The 19,641-nt window shown below is 49.9% G+C and overlaps 2 protein-coding genes and 1 long non-coding RNA gene across 10 annotated transcripts; 2 read left to right on the forward strand and 1 right to left on the reverse strand.

Moving 5' to 3' along the window:
- The first annotated feature begins 2,015 nt into the window (after positions 1-2,015).
- LOC137846242 (leukotriene B4 receptor 1-like) lies at positions 2,016-4,154 on the forward strand. Its single transcript, XM_068664077.1, has 2 exons — positions 2,016-2,136; positions 2,624-4,154. Exon 2 carries the CDS (start codon positions 2,635-2,637, stop codon positions 3,742-3,744), a length of 1,110 nt encoding a protein of 369 aa, XP_068520178.1. The 5' UTR covers positions 2,016-2,136; positions 2,624-2,634; the 3' UTR covers positions 3,745-4,154.
- Positions 4,155-5,077: 923 nt separating this feature from the next.
- On the reverse strand, positions 5,078-8,784 carry LOC137846339 (uncharacterized). Of its 2 annotated transcripts, none has more exons than XR_011090470.1 (2): positions 8,575-8,784; positions 5,078-7,290 (listed from the first exon to the last, which is right to left on the reverse strand). It is a non-coding gene; the product is annotated as an uncharacterized lncRNA (long non-coding RNA). The 2 variants fall into 2 exon arrangements; XR_011090469.1 differs by lacking the exon at positions 8,575-8,784 and adding an exon at positions 7,911-8,401.
- A 1,539-nt stretch (positions 8,785-10,323) lies between these two features.
- LOC137846206 (butyrophilin subfamily 1 member A1-like) lies at positions 10,324-19,627 on the forward strand. Of its 7 annotated transcripts, none has more exons than XM_068663986.1 (12): positions 10,811-11,038; positions 11,783-11,890; positions 12,868-12,889; positions 12,965-13,130; positions 14,129-14,410; positions 14,988-15,095; positions 15,586-15,606; positions 16,043-16,063; positions 16,786-16,806; positions 17,179-17,199; positions 17,628-17,660; positions 18,447-19,627. In XM_068663986.1, the coding sequence occupies exons 1-12, from the start codon at positions 10,893-10,895 to the stop codon at positions 19,082-19,084; spliced, it is 1,587 nt and encodes a 528-aa protein (XP_068520087.1). In that variant the 5' UTR covers positions 10,811-10,892; the 3' UTR covers positions 19,085-19,627. The 7 variants fall into 7 exon arrangements, with proteins under 7 accessions (XP_068520090.1, XP_068520086.1, XP_068520087.1 ...); XM_068663990.1 differs by having other exon boundaries at positions 10,899-11,038; positions 12,783-12,889; XM_068663989.1 differs by lacking the exon at positions 10,811-11,038 and adding an exon at positions 10,324-10,391 and having other exon boundaries at positions 12,868-13,130.
- Positions 19,628-19,641: the final 14 nt, after the last annotated feature.

The raw sequence follows: 19,641 nt of genomic DNA on the forward strand, positions 1-19,641 counted from the left end.
AATGGGGGCCTGAGTAGCACCCGACATCACCGGGTGCTGGGCAGGACCCGGTCCATTAGGTTGTGGGGAAGGACCGCTGGAAGTGGCGCGGGTCTCATCCCCCTCCCCAGGGCACCCAGAGACCTTGGATGGGATCCGGGCATCCTGCAACCCCCCTGCTCCAGGTAGAACCCAGCTGTCCAGTACCCCACATCTCTCCACAGTTCTCGCACTTTCCTCATGTTCCTCATTCCCAGTGTACATCTTCCTTGTGGTCCCCTGTACTAGGCATGCTATTCCCACATTGTGGTGGTGTCCCTGACACCCCCATGCCTGTCAGGTCAGGAGGAAAGTGAGAATGCACCAGAGAGCAGCTTGAGGAGAGGGCCTGCACCTCCGATTATTGCAGAAGCCTTTGCCAGGGGGACCCTTCCTCTTCCAGCTCTCTCATCCTCTCTTCACAGGAGAGATGAGGAGGTTAAAGGTTTAAAGGTTGGACTAGATGATTTTAGAGGTCTTTTCCTGCCCCCTTTGCTTGCTTTCTTACTCATACAGATACATCAATCTTGATCTTGGAGGAAGTGATGCTCGAATGATCTTTTGGCCCCCCTTTTCTTCTAAGGCCCTAACCCATGGGATTCCTCCAAGTAGGTCCCTGAAGAGGCCAATGTTTGCCCTCCTGATGTCCAGAGGTGCAATGCAACTTTTTGCCCTTCTTTGTCCTTGCAAGATCCTGAACTCCACCGTCTCATGGTCACTGCAGCCAAGGCTGCCCTCAACCTTTATGTCTCCTTCTTTGTTAGCACAAGGTCCAGAGCACACTTCTCTTCTTTGGCTCATCTATCACCCATGTCAAGGTAAGCATTGCTGCTCTCCAGGAACCTGCTGGATGGTTCGTGCCTAGCTGTATGATCTTTCCAGCAGATACCAGGGCAGTTGAAGTCCCCCATGAGAACTAGGGCTTGTGATCATGAGCCTACTTTCATCTGTATGTAGAAGGTCTTAGTGACTTCCTGATTGGGTGCAACTGCAAGAATGTCACTCATGTAAACCTGAAATTGGCTAACCCCTGCTCCCAGCCCAGGTCAGGAAACACTTAAGGAAGAGGAAGAAGACAGGGAAACCAAAGGCAGGAAAGGAACACAGGAGTGATGCTGGGCCTTAATTTTTCCCCTACCTGGACAGGGGCAGGAGGGGGTGACACCACGAGTAGTATTGCCAAGAGGCAACAAGACCCTCCCAAAGGCCCTCTAGGAGAGGGTGTCTGACTGGGAGCATGTTGAGATAGCATGGAAGCCACAGGGAAGGTCTTCTCCTATGTGCTTACTGACAGGTATGGTTAATGCACCTTCTTATCCTTCCCTCCATGCCTCTCTCCCTGCCTCCATTCTTTCACCCTTTATCTGTCCCTTCATCCATCACACCCTCCCTCTGTCCAGCCCTTCACATGCCTGTCCCAACATTTGAGTCCAAGCCTGAAATTCGGGAACCACCAAGATGATTGTGTGATGGGGTACAATCCCAAGCCAGACAAAGACCCATTGGCAGTGGTGACCCTCTGTTATCCAGCACACTGAAGGACTTTTTACCCCCCAGGTTCTTGTCATACCATTGTCCAGCCCCAGAGAGGTAAGACTAGAGATGTCTGACAACAGCATACAGTTTCTCCCTTCATTTTTCCCATCAAATTCCCATCATGCTGTTGACTGACCAAGGGCTATCAAGATTAGAAGTAGGCAATGCCAGCCATTTTTGCTCTCTGCTGCTTTTAGAAGGAAAGGATGAGAAGGTGCATTAACCATACCTGCAGCCATGCAACCTTGCATACACGCAACCCTACAGACATGGAACAATCAGACAGCCTCTTCTGGAGGGCCTTTGGAAGGGTCTTTCTACCTGTTGGCAATGCTGCTGGTGGTGTCATCCCCTCCTGCCCCTGTCCAGGCAGGGGAAAACTAAGGCCCAGTGTCACTCTTCCTCACGTGCCCCTTTCCTGTCTGTGGTTTCCCTGCCTTCTTCCTCTTGCGTGAGTGTTTCCTGACTGGGGCTGAGTGGAGGGGAAGTAGCACCCAACGGTCGTGGCCACTGCTGGCTACAGGGGCACCGAGGACCCACCACCCCTGCCAGGGACTGGGAAGGGACATGTGAGGCCCTGAGGTACTGGGGGGAAGGCTGGTGGGGTGGGAGGTCTGGGGGGCCACTGAGCGCTCTTGAGATGACTGGGAGGTATGGGTGGACAAATAAAGTTCTTGAGGATCACATGGAATATCTGTGAGGTGGGGGTACTAGCAGGTTTGGAATGTGACTGGGAGGTTTATGGGAACTGGAAGGGTCGGGTGGAAAACTGGGACATCTAAGGGGTCAACTGGGAGGTTTGGGGGAATAACTTTGGTGGTGTGGCTGGCCACTGGGAGGTCTGGGAGTCAGCTTGGAGGTCTGTGTGATGCCAAGATATAAGGGAGGAGATGAGAGTAGAACGGAAAGAAGAGGAGGTCTCAGAGGGTGGGGAGAAGGAAAGAAGGACAGATGAGGAAGGGAGGGGCTCTAGGGAATGGCAGTATTGGAGGAGGGGGATGGAGAGATGGGGAGATGCAGGGATGGCTGAGTTTGCTCTGGGTGACACCGGTTAACTCCATCCCCACAGCTCCCACTGCGATGTCCACACCCTCCTCCAATGGGACAGCCACCCCCATCCCCAGCGCAGCAGTGGGACTGACCCTCCTGTCCGCAGCGATGGTCATAGGGCTGCCAGGGAATGCCCTTGTGTTGTGGAGCTGCGCAGCCACCCGTCGCCGTGGCATCCCCATGCTGCTGGTGTTCCACCTGGCTCTGGCCGATGTGGCCACCCTCCTAACCGGCCCTGTCTATATCCGCTTCCTGAGCACCGGTCGCTGGGACCTGGGCCTGGCTGCTTGCCGTGGCTGCAACTACATCTGTGCTGCTGCCATGTATGCCAGCGTCTTCCTCATCGCCCTGCTTGGCCTGCACCGCTGCCTGGTGGTGTCCCGGCCATCGGCGGCAGTAGTGGTGGGTGACCGCGCTGCCCAACTGGCCCATGGGGCCGCGGCAGTCACCTGGCTGGTGGCGTTGATACTGGCTACTCCCTCTATCGCCTTCCGGCATGTGGAGGATGGGCACTGCAAGCGGAAACACAGCTCCACTGCTTGGCTGGTGACTCACAACCTGCTGGAGACAGGGCTGGGCTGGGCCCTGCCACTGACTGCTGTGGCTGCTGGCTATGGGCTGCTGCTGCAGCGGCTGCGGCGCACACGACTGGCACGGCGGGGCCGCACGCTGGGGCTTGTGGCCGCTGTGGTGGTCGCCTTCGCTGTCACCTGGGGACCCTACCACATCGCCAGCCTGCTGGAGGTGGTGGCAAAGCTGCAGAAGGGCAATGAGCCCCTGAACAGGGTCGCCAGGGCCATCCGCCCACCAGCCACTGCCCTGGCCTTCCTCAGCAGTGCCTTAAACCCCCTGCTCTATGCCTGTGCTGGCCGGGGGCTGTGCCACACTGCTGGGACTGCTCTCCTGCCCCGGCTTCTGGAGGGCTCCACAGTTTTCCACAGCTCCCGTAAGACCACGGCCAGGGCCACCCACCAGGCAAGGACCACACAGAAAGACAAGGAGAAGGGGTGCCAGGATGTGACAGTGGAGGACACAGGGACAGGGGATGGGGGAGCAACAGTGGAAATCATGGGGATGGGGGATGTGGGGACAGTAGTGGAGGACACAGAGACAGGGGACAGTGGGATAGGAAGGGCATGATGGTGGAGAAGGCTGTGGAGAGGAGATGGATTTTGTGGTGGCGCTAACACAAACCCCTCCCTCTGTTCATGCCTCTCTCCTTCTCTCCTTCCAACCATTCCTCCCTGCCTCCTTCCATGTCTTCATCTCTCCCCCCACCCCATGGTCCTGGTGAGGCCTGAGCAGGACTGTAACCAATAAAAGAGGGATGAACAAGAAAGAAAACAATTTGGGATGTTCAAGGGGGCCTCTGGGATGATGCAAAATTTGCCAATGCATGCCATGCGTCTGTGTCCGTCCATCCATCCATCCATCTGTGCCAGCATCCAGGAAGGGACCCAGGCATCCAGGGCAGGGGAACCTGCGTAGGTGTAGACGAGTGACATGGGTGGAGATAGTGTGTGTGTGTGTGGGGGGGGGGGGGGCACTGTGTGTGTGCTTGTGGGGAGTGCTGGCAGGGGTCAAATACCCCAAAATGGGCTCTTGGGGGGGATCACAGGGAGATCTTGGGATAGCTGGGGAGGTCTTAGGTTGTGCTTGGTTGTGCTGGGAGGAACAACCCCAGGCACCAGGACATGCTGGGGGCCACCCAGCTGGAAAGGAGCTCTGCAAAGGCCCTGGGGGTCCTGGTGGAAACCAAGTGAAAGAGGAGCCAGCAATGCTGGAGCAAAATGCTGGGGCTGGAACACAGAATCCCAGAATCATTCAGGTTGAAAAAGACCTCTAAGATCATCTAGTCCAACCTTTAAATCTTTAACCTCCTCATCTCTCCTGTGAAGAGAGGCTGAGAGAGCTGGAAGAGGAAGGGTCCCCCTGGCAAAGGCTTCTGCCACAGAGCACCCTGAAATTGGAGGCCCAGGCTCTCTCCTCAAGCTGCTCTCTGGTGCATCCTCACTTTCCTCCTGACCTGCCAGGCATGGGGGTGTCAGGGACACCACCACAATGGACAGTGGGAATGGCATGACTGGTACAGGGGACCCCAGGTAGATGGACGCTGGGAATGAGGAACATGAGAAAAGTGCGAGAAGAACTGTGGAGAGATGTGGGGCACTGGACAGCTGGGTTCTACCTGGAGCAGGGGGGTTGCAGGACACCCTACCCTTGCAGATGTGCAGTAAAAGAGACTTCAAAGATGATGGGGAGAGGACATCACCAGGGCAGCTGACCTAAACCTACCACAGGGGTATTCCATGCCATATAATGTCACACAGCAATAAAAAGTGGGAAAGGGGAAGGGGGGAGGGGGGGGGCTCTTGTTGTGGAAGCGTCTGTTCTCCTGAACAACTGCTATGCATATTGAGGCCCAGCTTCCCAGGACGTGGCTGCACATCACTCACTGATGGGAAGTAGAGAGTAATTACTTTTCTTTCTTTGTGCTTCTGTGCTGCCTTTGCTTTTTTTTTTTTTTTTTTTTCCCTCCCCCTTTTCTTTACCACTCCCTTTTCCCTTTAATTAAATCATCCTTATCTCAAACTTTGAGCTCTTTGTGTCCTATTTTCTCCCCCTTCCTCTTTGAGGAATGGGAGTGAGAGAGCGGCCCTGGTGGAACTCAGCTGCCCACCCGAATAAAACCACCACAAACTAACACAGATGTATTTTGTAAATCAACCACAAGGACAGGATTGAAAGAGGAAGTATGTTGTATACTGACCACAAGGACAGGATGACCCTAAAGGTAACCAGCAAGAACTGACCTGGACTGCTGAAGTCTGTAAATGACAGGAAGGGTCAAAAGTTTAGCAGCGAGGAAGACTTCTGGCCTTTATCAAAAGACCACCAGAGTATGCTGGATGACCACCCGAGGACTCTAGCGTGCATGCAAATAGGGGCGGGAACCTATGTTAATAATTCTTTGGATACGTAATGAACATACAAGAGACTTACATGTGTGTGGGGTAGGGTGGGGCGGGGGGGAAATGAAATGAATATGTATATATCTCATCAATATAAGCACCCTGGTAGTAACCCTTGGTGTGCAAGTTAGGAGGAGTGATCCCCCTTGCACCCAGTGCTGCAATAAACATACCTGCTTTATAACTCTCCTCGAGTTGTAAAATTTGTTTCTGTGTGTCACAGGAAAAGCAAGGAAAACAAAGCAAAGCCGAGCCAAGAAAACCAAGGAAAGCAGGGCCAGGAAAGGCAAAGCGGAGCCAGGAAAAGCAAAACAAAGCAGGGTCAGGGAAGACAAAGCAGAGCAAGGCAAAGCAAAGGAAAGTAGCACAAGGAAAAGCAAAGCATTGCCAGGAAAGACAAAGCACACAAATCAAAGCAAAGCAATTCGAGGCAAAGAAGAGCAAAGCAGGGGCAAGAACAGCAAAGGAAAGCAGAGAAGGAAAAGCAAAACTGTGCCGGGAAGAACAAAGCAAAGCAGAGCAAGGAAAAACAAAGAAAAGCAAAGTGAATCTAAACAGCTGGTGGCCAGCCCTCCTGCTGGTTCCAAGTGTCTGCAGGGGAAAGACTGGAGGCCCTCATGCCAGGTACAGCTGGTGGCCAGAGCTGGACAGTGGCTGTACCCTGCTCACATGTTCCCCGGCCTCCTTCACACCTCCTAGTCCACTGTGAGAGGAGGCAAGAACCATGTCATGCTTTAGCTGGTTATATATATATATATATATATATATATATATATAGTTGCCTTTCTCCCACTGTAGTTCTGGGAATCATGTAGTTACTTATGGTCGTTCAAAACCTCACCCAACACCAACCCCAGACGAATAGCAGTGGATGCCCTAGAGGCCTTCCAAGGCACTCTAGGATGTCCTACAGAGCCTCCTCTTGCACCTTCGAAGCAAAATAAAGGCACTTCCAGGAATCTAATGGCCTCTGGAGGCCTCGCAGGGCTCTCTAGTGCACTCTCGCACACACTGGAGGGCGCCTGTGGTCCTCCCCTGCACTTTAGATCATCTGCAGGTCTACCAGTGCCACCCAGTGCCCTCTAGCTTCCCTGGAAAGCCTCCAAGTGACCCCCAGTGTATTCTAGGATGCCCTAGAGTCCTCCAAGGACACTCTAGGATATCGTATGAGCCTCCTCTTGCACCCTCGAGGCAAAATAAGGACTCTTCCTGGAATCTAGTGGATTCTAGTGGCCTCACAGTAGGCCAAAAGTAGTGGCTGCACTTGTGGCACGTGAAGGTCTTCTCCCCAGTGTAGATTCTTTGGTGGGGGATGAGGAACGATCTCATGCTGAAGGTCTTCCCACAGTCTGCACACCCATAGGAGGCTCTGTATGCCATGCCTCCTGGCCTTCTGGCCTCACTGCTGCTGTAGGTTCTCCCCACTGTGGGATCCCCTCGGCAGCCTTTCGGGCTTCCACCTGTCCTCAGCAACCAGTGGCCATGGGGCTCCGGCCTCACTTCTCCACGTGGTTCCTTGGAGCTTTCCTGTGGTTGACACTGTAGTGTTGGGTTTGCCTTCTGGGCTGAGTTCCGCTTGGATCATCCCGAATGTATCTCAGCTCCGTTCAGTGTCTCTGTTTTTTCCCCCTTCTCATCCTCCGGGCTGTCGTCAGCTGTAGGAACGAAGACAGAGATGCAAGAACCCCATCCCACAAAGTTTAGCTGCAGATCCCTGAAACATGGGATTAGAAAATAGAGAGCGATTGATTAAGAATGAATATGTAGGCAACACTCATTGCTTAATATGTGCTACATGTGCCTGTGCTGCGCTTAGGCCTCCAGATAACAGGAGCTCCTGGGACCCCAAGAACCTGATCAAACCAGCCTTATAGTTCAGACTGTGGCCAAGGGTTCAGAGATAAAGAGGACTGTTCTTAAAAATGGATGTCAAACATGAAAGGCCTCAAGATAACAGGAGCCCCTCAGATCTGGAGTACTGGACCAAACCAACCTTATGGCCCAGATTGTGACCAAGGGCTCAGAGAGCGTGTGCAAGATGAGGTGAAAAGTTCAACCCTGATGAAGACATCTTACTTCATCCTCACGACCCTCAGCACCCACCACCAGAAGGCATCGAGCAAGCGCAGAGGGTAGGAGTTTATGGAAATGACTTCTTGGAGCTAATTTTAATACTAAGCGGGGACAGGTTATGAATATGTATAGGCATCCTGGGAAACCTCATGCATATGTAAATCTTTACTGCTTATAACCAAAGCAAGCTGCTGTGTTAGGGGCACACGACTTTGGTGGGACTACCCTCCATGCCACCCAGCGCTGAATAAATATACATACTTTATAATCTTACTGATTGTGGAGTCAGATTTCCGTGAGTCATCCCGAGCACCTTTAGGACTCCTGCTCCCAAATCCAGACTGCCCTTCAGCCCCGGGTGGTGCCACCGCAGCAAGGAGCAGTGACAACGATGGGCAGTGCCTTGGGGTTGAGGCTCCATCATCCCCGTTCCCCCCCCCCCCCCCCCACTATCCATCTGCCCGAGGGGCTTCTAGCCAGTGCCTCCTCTTCCTCCCCATCTGGGAGAGAAGACCTTATGGGAGAAAGCATGCGTGCTGCTGGGCTCCCACCTTCAGCTTCAGGGGATTTGTGGGCTGCAGGGAGCTGGGTCTGGGCTCTGGGGGTCCTGGGGTGCTCAGTGGGGGCTCTCTGCTGCCCACCTCCCAGGCGGCTCCTCCTCCTACACCTCCATCCCCCTTTTCTCCTCCTCTTCCTCCTCCTCTTCTCCTCCTCCCCCACCTCCACTCCGTCCCACTCCTCCTCTTTCTCTTCCTTCCTCCTCCTCCTCCACTACCCTCCCTCCCCCCACAGCAGATTGACCGCATCCCACCCGGGGCCAAGATAAAAATAGCTCCATAAGAAAAGGAGAAGCAGAAGAAAGAAATTAAAGAAACTAGGAAAAAAAAAAAAAAGGCAGAAGAAAACTGTTGCAAAGGCCACTCACCACTTCCCATGGGTAGATGTGTGCCTGGGCAGCTCTCAAGCAAACTTTGCCCCTCTAAACCTCCTCCTCTCTGTTTAAAAGCTGAGAATGATATTTCTGCGGTTAGCTCAAGCCTGCTTGCATCCCCTTGTTTAAATGAGAATCAAAGGAGACCTTGACACAGTGCAAACAGCCTATCCACGCATTATCAGCACTGAATTACCCCAGCAGAGCACCATGGGGCTGCTGGAAGATAATTAACTCCACCCCAGCTGGATCCCAGTGCACCACCCCTGATGCCCGCCATGAGCAGCATCCCCAAAAGAACAGGAAGGTGTTTTTGGAGTCAGCAGGAGTGTGAGGTTTTGGCGTGTGCAGGAGACCCAAATTGGCTGCATCCCTAATATTTGTAGCTCCTGGGTTGTGCACATACACATGGGTGCACCCAGGCACTCATAGAAGCACATGTGCATATGCATCCCAGCATTATTCTCTGCAAAAGTGTCACCTAGGTGTTAATGCATCACTTTTGGCTGTGCATTTTTACTGCCCCAGTGGCAGGCACGAGGATGTGTGCAAAGCACTTGCTGCAGTGCATGAGGTTTCCGGCACCACAGGAAATCCCCAGGCTCAAGAGTTTTCAGGAATAACAAAATATTCTGGTTCCTCCTCAGCTTCAAAGAGGATATGCTGGTTCCTCTGCTCTCAAAGAGAATTTTCTGGTTTATCTGAGGTCTGAGGCTCTGTGATAGCTGCAGGCATCTGTAGGAGGGGGAGTGAGAGAGCGGTTGTGGTGGAGCTTGGCTGCTCACTTGAGCGGAACCACCACAGCATCTTCCTGCTGCGTGGCTGCCTGGGATGGGTCATGATTCAATCTCCTCCGTTTGCTAACCCAGCAGCTCCTTTCATCCCTTGCTCTTAGCCTGAATCCTTGCTGACCTGGGGGAGGGGATTATAGGACACTTAGGATACTCCTAAATAGGAGGTGGCAAAGGGAAACTCTTTCCTGCAATGCACAGAGGGCTCTGAGCCCTCATCCAAAATCTGATGTTATATAGAAGGTGGAGGTGGGCTGCAGCCCCAAATACAGGAGAAGATGGAGCTAAGGGTGAAAAACAAGAGGAGATCAGCAATGCAGAAATGCTATATGTGTCTTGGTGCATTTATTTCCCTTCCGGCACTTTTTGAGCCTGCTGATTAATCTGATATGAGGCTCGGGAAATCAGTTCTGTGGCTCTTGGAGATGATCTGCAAGCAGAAAACCCTAGCTGAAAGCTTTTACAGAGGAGTGCTTGCTCCTGGGGGAAGGCAAGCTTGGCACACAACCTCATCACCCATCCTAAGTATGCCACACCTTGGATGTGCTCTTTGCCTGATGCTTTGATCAGAGCAGCTGGCAGGCACCAAGCCTTGCTTGGCTGAGATTAAACAGAGACAGAAGTGTGGATGAAAGCAAAGCAAGCAAACGAGGGAAGGCTGACGTGAGAAATGAAACTACCACTTGCTTCGTCTGGCTGTAAGAATTTAACCCTCCTGGAGTGGCATTTTCCGAATTTCTTGCATGAAGCATGAGGGCAGGTCACAGGGAAGGTTTGTTCAGATAGTTCAAATCATTCGGAGCAGCTGGCTGTGCTTGGACTCGTGCCCTTTTCTGCATGTGTGTTTGCTTTAGCGGGAGCTCAGAGCTAGTCCCCTGCTATCTGCTGTTATTTTGAACTCGTCACTGCTTTTAAATGCTTTCTGCTGCCTGCTGCCCCAAAATGAAACCACAGCCTGTGTCTGTGTATGCCTCATGCTCTGAGGAAGGAGCAACGCCAGCAGCAAAGATGTTTGCAAAGGTGATGCCTGCAATAGGAGAGGGCATATGGGGGAGAAAAATAATTAATTTTTTAAAGAAGCATTAAAAATCATAGCTGCAAACGTATATTTATAAAAAATATATATATAAAGCCTTGCTTGCTTTTTGCTTCTAAATGCAATCTCCCTAGTTTCAGCATGCGCTGGGAGTGGGAGTAATGTACACCCTGCAGCATGAAGGCTTTGAGGTGCAACAGGCGCCCCAATGAGTAATTGCCTTGAAGGATGCCCCTGCACCGCGGCAGGATTTGCCTCCACTCTGCTGGGTCGGGTGGGCAGAAATGATGCTCTGGAAGGGGTCTGGATGCAGAAGAGTCAGTTTGAGCTCAGAGGTTTCAGTTTTGACCTTGGGAGGGTGTCTCTGAGGCTCCCCTGAAAGCCATGGGTTTCCGGCTCTCGGGTTCAGCTCCACCCTTTGTGCTCAGAAAGTAGGAAGCAGAGGGTGATTTTGGTGAGCTGGGGAAGCTGGCAGGAGCTTGCCTATGTCCTCACAGCCTCGGGGGTTTTCTGACCCACCCCACCCCCCCTTCTTAGCCCCCAGCAAGCTGAAAGCGGGGCAGGGCTGCGGTACCAAACTGCGATGCTTCCTCCACCCCGGGGAGCAGCGATCTGGATGGGTTCAGGAGAGGTATGGCAGGGTCCTGGGGTTTGGAGTACCCCCTGTTTCCTATGTAGGATTGTGGGGAGGGGGGAGGTCAAGAAGCTATGGGGGGCTTGGGGATCCCTAGCAATACAGGACCCCAGCTGGGCCTGAATCTGGGATGAGTTATTTTCAAGCTGCAGCCAATTACGTCCCCACCTGTGGCATCCATCATGGGTCACCCTCCTTCTGGGTGCCCCCCACCCTCCCAAAAAAAAAAATGTGACCCCTATTTTGCAGCTTTACCTGGTGTCACCACATCCTGGAGACATACAGGAGCAAGAAGAAGGCTTTTTTCTCTCTGTATCCCCCACCCTCTTAAAGAGTATTTCAATTTCAGGTTTTCCCCCTTGTTCTAAGGAGCATCACAGACTGGAGAAAATGTCTTTTTTTCCCCCCAAAAAAAACTCCTTTCCAAGGGAGGCTGAGCCCTTGCGGAGATGTGTCAGCAGTGCCCTGTCTGCAGGACCAGGAACATCATGGACACCAAAATATATATATATTTTTTTCTTTGGAAAGGTGGGAATGGTGCCCATACAGGAGGAGCTACCTGACCTTCAGTCTTTTTTTTTTTTTTAATTTTTAACTATTGCCTCATTCTGCAGGTTCTCGCAATCAAGTTTCCCCTAGGAAAACCTTTTCATATTGATGTTCTTTGCACCATGCTCAGCTTTTCACTCATTTCACTGATTTATATATATATGTATTTTTTTGCTGTTCATCTCTCCCCAGTGAAGGTGGATGTGAAGATGTTGGTTTCCTCCTGCCTCCTTTGCAGCAGCTTTGTCCTGGCTTGTGCCACAATTTTCTTTGGTTTTCATGTTCACAAGCTGGATTGTGGTAAGGATCTCCTTCTGCCTCTTTTATGGAATCTGTCATTTGCTATATATTTTTATATCTATAATTGGCTAGATAATACTACAGAAAAGTGATATACTCCAAAAAGTTGCCTGTGGGAACAGTTTGTTAGTGAGGCATTAAGAAACCAACAGTGCTTCTAGCCCTGCTCTGTAACTCAGGGCTTTTGACCCCAACCAAATATGGCTTAAACCTTCCATCGAGGTCATTTAGGAGGAGACAGTGAGAATCATAAGAGGTAGGAACAGACTTTCAGGATCATCGAGTCATGAACATGACCCCCTGAGTCCCACTACTAAACGACATCTACTAGTGCCATATCCACATATCTCCTAAATAGCCCCAGTGACGGGGAAGAAGAAGCTGTGCACCTTATTGAAAGACCATTTTAAAAGCTAGGTGGGATAAATAGCAAATCTGCTGGGGTACAACTCTGGGGAGCATCACTTCAGATGTGCCCCTACTATGCTGTTTAGGGGAATCCACCATCATCAGTGGGGGATGCCCTCCATACGGGGCAGGAGGGTGGAGAGTGTGGAGAAGTGAGCACGCCCAAAGAGCAGACACTAAGCTCTGTCTTTATTATTCCTGTGCCCCCAAACCTGTCCTTTCTCCCTCTGTTATGTTCTCTCCAATGTTTGTGGAGCTTTCAGCTGGCTGCTTCATCTCACATCAGCATGTGCTGGTGTTTTCATTTCAGCAGGCTTAACTCCATCTTTTTAGGCTGCTTTCCAGACCCACTTTTGATGGCAGGTGTATTCTGGGTGCCCCAATCCTTGCACCCATCATGTTGATGCCTTATGCTTGATTGCTGATTGCTCCTGGATGTGCCACCACCATCCCAACCAGAAGCCTTTAAACCTGTTGTTTGCAGCCCAGTTCCAAGTCCTGGGGTCTGATCACCCCATCACGGCCACCGTGGGAGGGGACGTCGTTTTGCCCTGTCACCTCTCCCCCAGGATGAACGCCGAGCACATGGAGGTGAGGTGGTTCCGCTCCCGGTTTTCCATCTATGTGCATCTCTACCAGAGTGGGCAGGACCACTTCTCCTCCCAGATGCCCGAGTACCAGGGGAGAACAGAGTTTTTGAAAGGGGGTGTCTCCAATGGAAACGTTTCCTTGCGGATCCTCAGGACCAGGCTGAGCGATGAGGGACAGTACCAGTGTCTCATTAAAGATGGGAATTTTTATGAAGAAGCCACTCTGGAGCTGAAAGTAGCAGGTAAGACCACAGAGGCAGGATTGCCTATGAGAAAGGCTTCTGGATTCAACCATTTTCCCTATGAAGACTTAGAAATCCTTTCTATTTCCCCTGTATAATAGCCCAGCTCCTAATGAGCAGCTCCCCAACCTACATGGCCTAAAATCCCCACAGAATAGGGACTTTTCCCAACACCAGACCCCTCAAACCTCACAAAACCAGCAGCACCATCCTCAAATGCAGCAGCTAACACTGGGCTGCCCCTGGCCAAGCATCTCACACCGCAGCCCTCCAGCTGGTTTGCTTCAAAAGAGATCCTGTAGAAGAAGCAGGAGAGTTATTTGACAGCACAGCTGTAGCCAAAGATACATTCTTGTACAGATTGTCCTATGAGGGACATGGTCCACAAATTGACTCGAGGTGGGACATGACCTAAAACATCGCTCCCAGGGAAGGGTGGGATAAGCACCAAGCTGTTTCCAGCTCAAGAGAATTGCTATTGCAAGCAGAGAGGAGCCAAACACCTCTCTTCTGTGTCCCAGATAGAGATTTTTTTCTCCTGAACCCAACAGGTCTTGCATGTCTTAGTATGCAGAAGACTCGCAAAGAGGATGAGCATCTATCTGTCTGGGTGCAGATCCTGGGTACAGTCCATCTGCTGCATCCTTCTGCCATTGCTCTCTGTAGGATGGACTGAACCAGAAGGTTGGCCTGATTTCACGGCTCTTTTCTGACCATGAGGATGATGCTGGGGGTCAGCCTTGAACCTTCCCTGAAACCAAAAGTTGAAAAGGTGTGGGTTCCTTTGTTTCCCCTGAGGAAGGAGGACAATAGGAGTAAAGAACATAATTGGATTCCACCCCAAGCTCAGAAACTACATGGGTGTCTTTTATCAGTGCTGCCTTATTTTTTGCAGCAGTCAAGAAAAGGGAAAAGCTTTCAGGGTTTTGAAAATCCCTTCTCTGGGATGGGCACTCCTTGTGTTTATGTTGGTCTGGCTGATGCCTGCTTCATACTAGTTTCAGGTTCCAGCCCACTTTTGTCCGTGGAGGATTACCAAGATGGGGGAATCCGAGTGGGATGTCGAGCAGCTGGCTGGTACCCAAAGCCTGAGATGCTGTGGAGAGATTTCCAGGGACAGCAGCTTCCTTCCTTTACTGAATCTACCTCCCAAGACAAGAACGGCTTCTTCCAGGTAGAAAAGACCATCATCATCCACAAAAACTCAAAGCAAAACCTGTCCTGTTCTGTCCAGAACACTCGACTTCCCCAGGAGAAGGACTCCTCAATTTACATATCAGGTGAGCTGCTGCCGGAATTAAAGCTTTAAAAACTCAAACCAGGTTTTTCTTCCTTTAATTTTACATACAGGGGACCAGTTTCTGCCCTATTCTGGTGGCTATAGGTGCAACACTCCATACACAAGAGTGTGATGGAGAAGGAAAGGACGAGATAGAAGAGGAACTGAACTGGGGTTTCTGAACCACAAGGGATCAAATCAGGGATTTTCCAAACTTTTTAAATAAAATGTCCATTTCAGCTAAGTTTTCTTCAGAGCCAGCTCTGAAGCAAAGATTTTTTATAAAAGTATGGCAGCCTCTGGTCTAAATATTTCAACAAAGATGATGGTGCACAAAGGAGAAGGAGAATGAGCACTTGCAAGATACCATTATTCCATGTATTCAGGACATTAAATACAAAAATGTTTTGGATCATTTTTAAAGACTTTTTCCCATTTGTATTTGTTATGGTCTCACATTACACTAATTGTATGTAAGCACATAGCATGACCGTGTTTGTGTAGCTGCATTCACACCCACGCACATAAATGCATTCCATGTCCTGCGCTAACTCCACCTTGGCCATTTTCCCTTTCAGATGCTATTTTCCCAGAGGTCTCTCCCTGGATGGTAACTTTCTTTGCTATCCTGGCCGTCTGCTTGGCTTTGCTGATTTTCTTGCCATTGATATTTTATCGGCTACAAGGTAAGGCATTAGGAAACTGCAAGAAGGGGTTGTGGCTCCTAAGACCAAACTGAAATGCCCTATACCTTTGAGACACTACTTGCTAGACCCCTCTCCTGTGGAAATATTCTGAAAATGCCATGCTTCAGGTGGCACTGTAAGCCTGCTGTAAGACTACCGGAGTCCCTTATGTAAACCATGGGGAGGCAATGTCACAATAAACCACACCAGTGCTGGCTGAGAAAAAAACAATACAAAACAAAACAAAACAAAACAAAATAAAACAGTCCTGATATTCAGTGCAGATTTGAACTGAAAATCTCCATCAACAGAATCATAGAATACCCTGAGTTCGATATTCTGTAATTTTGATATATTATTAAGATTGTTAATAATCTTGATATGTTAACTTAATAATCAATTATCTTGATATATTATCAAGATTATTGCATTATTATTATTGTGGAAGAAATCCTTTAATCTGTGCCACTTTCTTTGTTCTTTCTTACAGCCAAACACACCACAGAACTTGGTAAGAGAAACTGTCATTTCACATTTCAAAGGGGATTTTTTTTTTTTTTTTGCCACCAGAAGAGGGTTGGGCATTGCTTGGTCTTGTGTCTGTGTGCATCTCCTACATTCTGCTTTGATAACGGTGGTTGCAGGCTAATTTCACAATAAAAAGCCATGTGAAATAATTCTGAGGAATAGAGGAAATAAACTGGGCAGATTTCATTTAAATTCTGAAAGTACACTCACATAAAAATAATAGAAAAAGTCCTTTTTTTTTTTATTTTTTTTTTTCTTCCTCTTGCAGTTACCAAGATTTGTCAGATATTTTATGAATGTTAAGAAGTTTTACAATTCTCTGTACCCCAAGCAGACTTTTGTTGCCAACAGTCCCCCCATGGCTTATCTGTCAGAAAAGAAGGTTCCGCTCACATGTTTCTTTCTGCTTTTGCTTTCAGAGAAACGCAGTGCAGAAATCCGTAAGTACCATGGTTCTTCTGTCTTTGTGGGTAATCTTGCAGGGAGAATGAGCCCTACATCCGGATGCCTGTTTAATTGCATTAAGAGAGTTGGGGAAAGGAAGTGGGGAGGAAGCAGTGCTTTTGCTGGTGTCTTGGGGAACAAAGTGCGTGACTTCATCTGAACTGGCCAGTTTGGGTAAGTGACTTTAGGGAAGACCAGATCCCTTTTTGCTTGGCTTAATAAATCTCTGATTGGATGGGTTGTGGTTCCTGAAGTCCCTCTATAGCACGTCTATGGTAGTTTAATTATATCATTGGTGAACTGTATGGTTTTCAAGAGGCCAGTTTCCTTCTTTTCAGATTAATTAAGTAAAGAGTTATACCTTTTTGCCAAAAAGCAATCCAAGAAAGCAATAAACACATGAACTTCTTTCTTTCCTGTGTTAAAGTAATAGCTAGCTTTAATGGCAACACTTCTAACAGAAATGGCATGCAAGTGAGATAAAGAAACCCTTTCCTTCAAATTAAATCAGGCCGTCCATCAAAATCCCACTTAGGACAGTCATATTAAGCTTTTTCCCCCAAACCTGCATAACTTTCCAACAGCTCAATTACCCATGTTTTGGGTAGGAAAAGAGCAAATTCCAGACCAGAGCCTGGATGCATTGCCAGCACCAAGTTAGTGCTTTCCAGCAATCCCATTTATTTATTTTTTTCCTGTCTTTTTTTTTTTCCCCCAGGGGAACGTGATATGGAAATACGTAAGTGTTCTTTTGCTTCTTCCACCAACTAAAGCCCTAGGACAAGGAGAAGAGCTTTCCCTAACTTTCTTCATCTAAGTTTAATTTCTCAGAGGCCATCAAAGAGAAATGATGGTGGCACCAACCCCGCCAATTGCTTCCATCCCAGTGGGGTGCACAAAATCCCTTCTTCAAGTCAATTTTACATATAGCTATGTCTCATCTGCTTTTCCCTGGCTCTGTGTCTCTGCCTGGGCAGATATGAGAGGTCTAGCACTATAAAAGCACCTCTGAACATACCCCTGGGTTTGATGGATATGTAGGGATCCATGTGTGGGGTTTTGACCCAAATGCTTCTACTAACAACATGCTCATTTTGTTTTTCTGTTTCAGAGAAACATGCTGCAGAACTACGTAAGTTTAATCCTTGCTCTTCCCCCACATCATAGCATCAGGCTATCTCAAACAGCATGTTTGTGGGCAGAGGGATTTACTCAATTTTAGTACCATGACCCCACCAACGCTGCTTACAAAACACTACCTGGGGGACTGAAAATGATGAATTGATGAATTCAAAACAAACAAACAACAAAAAAACAACAACAACAAAAAAAAAACACATGAATTATGAATTGGACCAGAAAGGAGAAAGCACTGTTCTCATTTTGATGCATCCCCACACTGTGTAGGCTGCACCAGTTTTGTAAATGGAATCACATTCAAGTAAATGAACCTGAAGCATGCCTGAGGCTGTTGTGCAGCCCTGAGAGCCAGTGGTCCAAAGCCTCCAACATCCCTCTCCACCAAAGAGCCCACTTGTGATCATGTGTGTTTGGTTTCAGGGTGGAGAAATACTATTGTCCCAGTGGAAGAAGGTACCTTGGCTTCATGCTTTGCCTGTCCTTGAGTCTCTGCCTCCACACCGTTGTTGGTCTGATGCTTTCTGTGTCCTTTCCCACCCTCTTCTGTCCCACTAAATAAGTTCCCCTTCCTTCCCTTCCCTTCCCTTCCCTTCCCTTCCCTTCCCTTCTCCCTTCCCTTCCTTCCCTTCCCTTCCCTTCCCTTCCCTTCCCTTCCCTTCCCTTCCCTTCCCTTCCCTTCCCTTCCCTTCCTTCCCTTCCCTTCCCTTCCCTTCCCTTCCCTTCCCTTCCCTTCCCTTCCCTTCCCTTCCCTTCCCTTCCCTTCCCTTCCCTTCCCTTCCCTTCCCTTCCCTTCCCTTCCCTTCCCTTCCCTTCCCTTCCCTTCCCTTCCCTTCCCTTCCCTTCCCTTCCCTTCCCTTCCCTTCCCTTCCCTTCCCTATAGGGTTGCAGAATGGGTAAACTCATTGCATCTCCAACCAGACCCACTGGGTGATGCTCTTGGTTCCTCCCTGAGAGACAGACCCAATTATTTATTAAGGCTACCCCTAAATTAATTGTGTTTGGGTTTGTGGCCAACATTCACACTGCAAACTCAGCTCCTGAGAGGGGGCAGCCACATCCCATCCACCCACCAGAAGCAGCTCCCAAAGAGCACCCAGGAACCACGCTGGAGTTAAGACAGACCACCAAGCTTTGACCATTGAGCATGTGAGGTCTCAACGCATTTCTGCAAGGGGAAAGATCTTAGCTCAGAGCCACTCTGGATACATCCCAAAGGCTCATCTGACTCTCTCCCTGCAGTGCACATCACTCTGGATGCGGACACGGCACACCCCCAACTCATCCTCTCCACGGATGGGAAGAAGGTGCAGCGAGGAGACGTGCGGCAACCCATGCCTGATAATCCTGAGAGATACGACACCTACCACTGTGTCCTGGGCCAGGAGAGATTTGTCTCGGGGAGATGCTTCTGGGAGGTGGATGTGGGGACAGAGAAAGGGGGGGTCTGGGCAATGGGGGTGGCCAGGGAGTCCATGAAGAGGAAGGGGTGGATCAACCCTGCTCCGCAAGATGGTATCTTGGCCCTCTTCCACTGCAATGGCAAGTACTGGGCTCTGACATCTCCTGACCACACAGCTCTCGTCCTCAACCAGGTGCCCCGGATGATTAGGGTTTACTTGGACTTTGAGGGACAGAAAGTAGCCTTTTTCAATGCTGACAACCAAGACCTGCTCTTTAGTTTCCCGCTGGCCCCGTTGAGCGGGGAGAAGATCCGTCCCTGGTTCCGCGTGGGACCAATTGCCCAACTCAGCCTGATGTCACCTCTTCCAGCCCTGCATGTCCCCAGCATGGAGGAACCTCTGCTCCCTTCATGCTTCCCCTTGAAGAGCCTCTCCACAGGGCAAAAGACCTCATGCACACCAGAGGGCAGGGTGTGACCAAGGTTGTGAAATCCCTGCTGTCGTCTATAAGTGCCCAAGACTCTTCCAGTTGTATCGTGCTACTGTGGTGGCCCAAGACTCTTCCATCCATGATTGCACATCCCCATCCACCTCAGCAGAACTATCTCAGCTCCTGCTGTGCATAGTAACAGTAGCTAAGGGTTTTGCTGCTCCTAAGCCGGCGTCCCCAAGCCAGCTGCTTCCTCCCAGAAGTTCTCATTTGCAACCCTTGGCTATGCATGGATGCTAAACCAACAAGGGTGATGGCACCCACCTGATGTATGGAAGGAAAACCATACATGCCAATGGCAGGTTGTGAGGCTGAGAAGAAGGAGCTGTGCACTTCCACCTTCTTTTTCAAGTTGTCTCCATTCCTGCCAGTTCTGTGAAATGTGGCCTCTTGAGTGGGTGGTGGTGGTTATTGTGCATTTCCAGACAATTACTGCACCATTCTGACACCTGCTGCTCCTCCAAGTGTTGCATTGAACTCACTTGTGTGTACAAGAGGTACTACTTAGATAAAGGTGTCCTCATGGCGTTTTTGGCTGGTGACA

Source organism: Anas acuta, chromosome 31, assembly GCF_963932015.1.
Source record: "Anas acuta chromosome 31, bAnaAcu1.1, whole genome shotgun sequence".
Lineage (NCBI taxonomy): Eukaryota > Metazoa > Chordata > Aves > Anseriformes > Anatidae > Anas > Anas acuta.

What these genes read in the sequence shown, in the direction of transcription:
- LOC137846242 (XM_068664077.1), top strand. Translation starts at nt 2,635, where the DNA reads ATGTCCACACCCTCCTCCAATGGGACAGCCACCCCCATCCCCAGCGCA.
- LOC137846206 (XM_068663984.1), top strand. Translation starts at nt 10,893, where the DNA reads ATGTCCTCACAGCCTCGGGGGTTTTCTGACCCACCCCACCCCCCCTTC. An exon ending in TCTGGAGCTGAAAGTAGCAG is followed by an intron (nt 13,131 to 14,128) that starts GTAAGACCACAG and finishes GCTTCATACTAG; the next exon opens with TTTCAGGTTCCAGCCCACTT. An exon ending in GATATTTTATCGGCTACAAG is followed by an intron (nt 15,096 to 15,585) that starts GTAAGGCATTAG and finishes TCTTTCTTACAG; the next exon opens with CCAAACACACCACAGAACTT.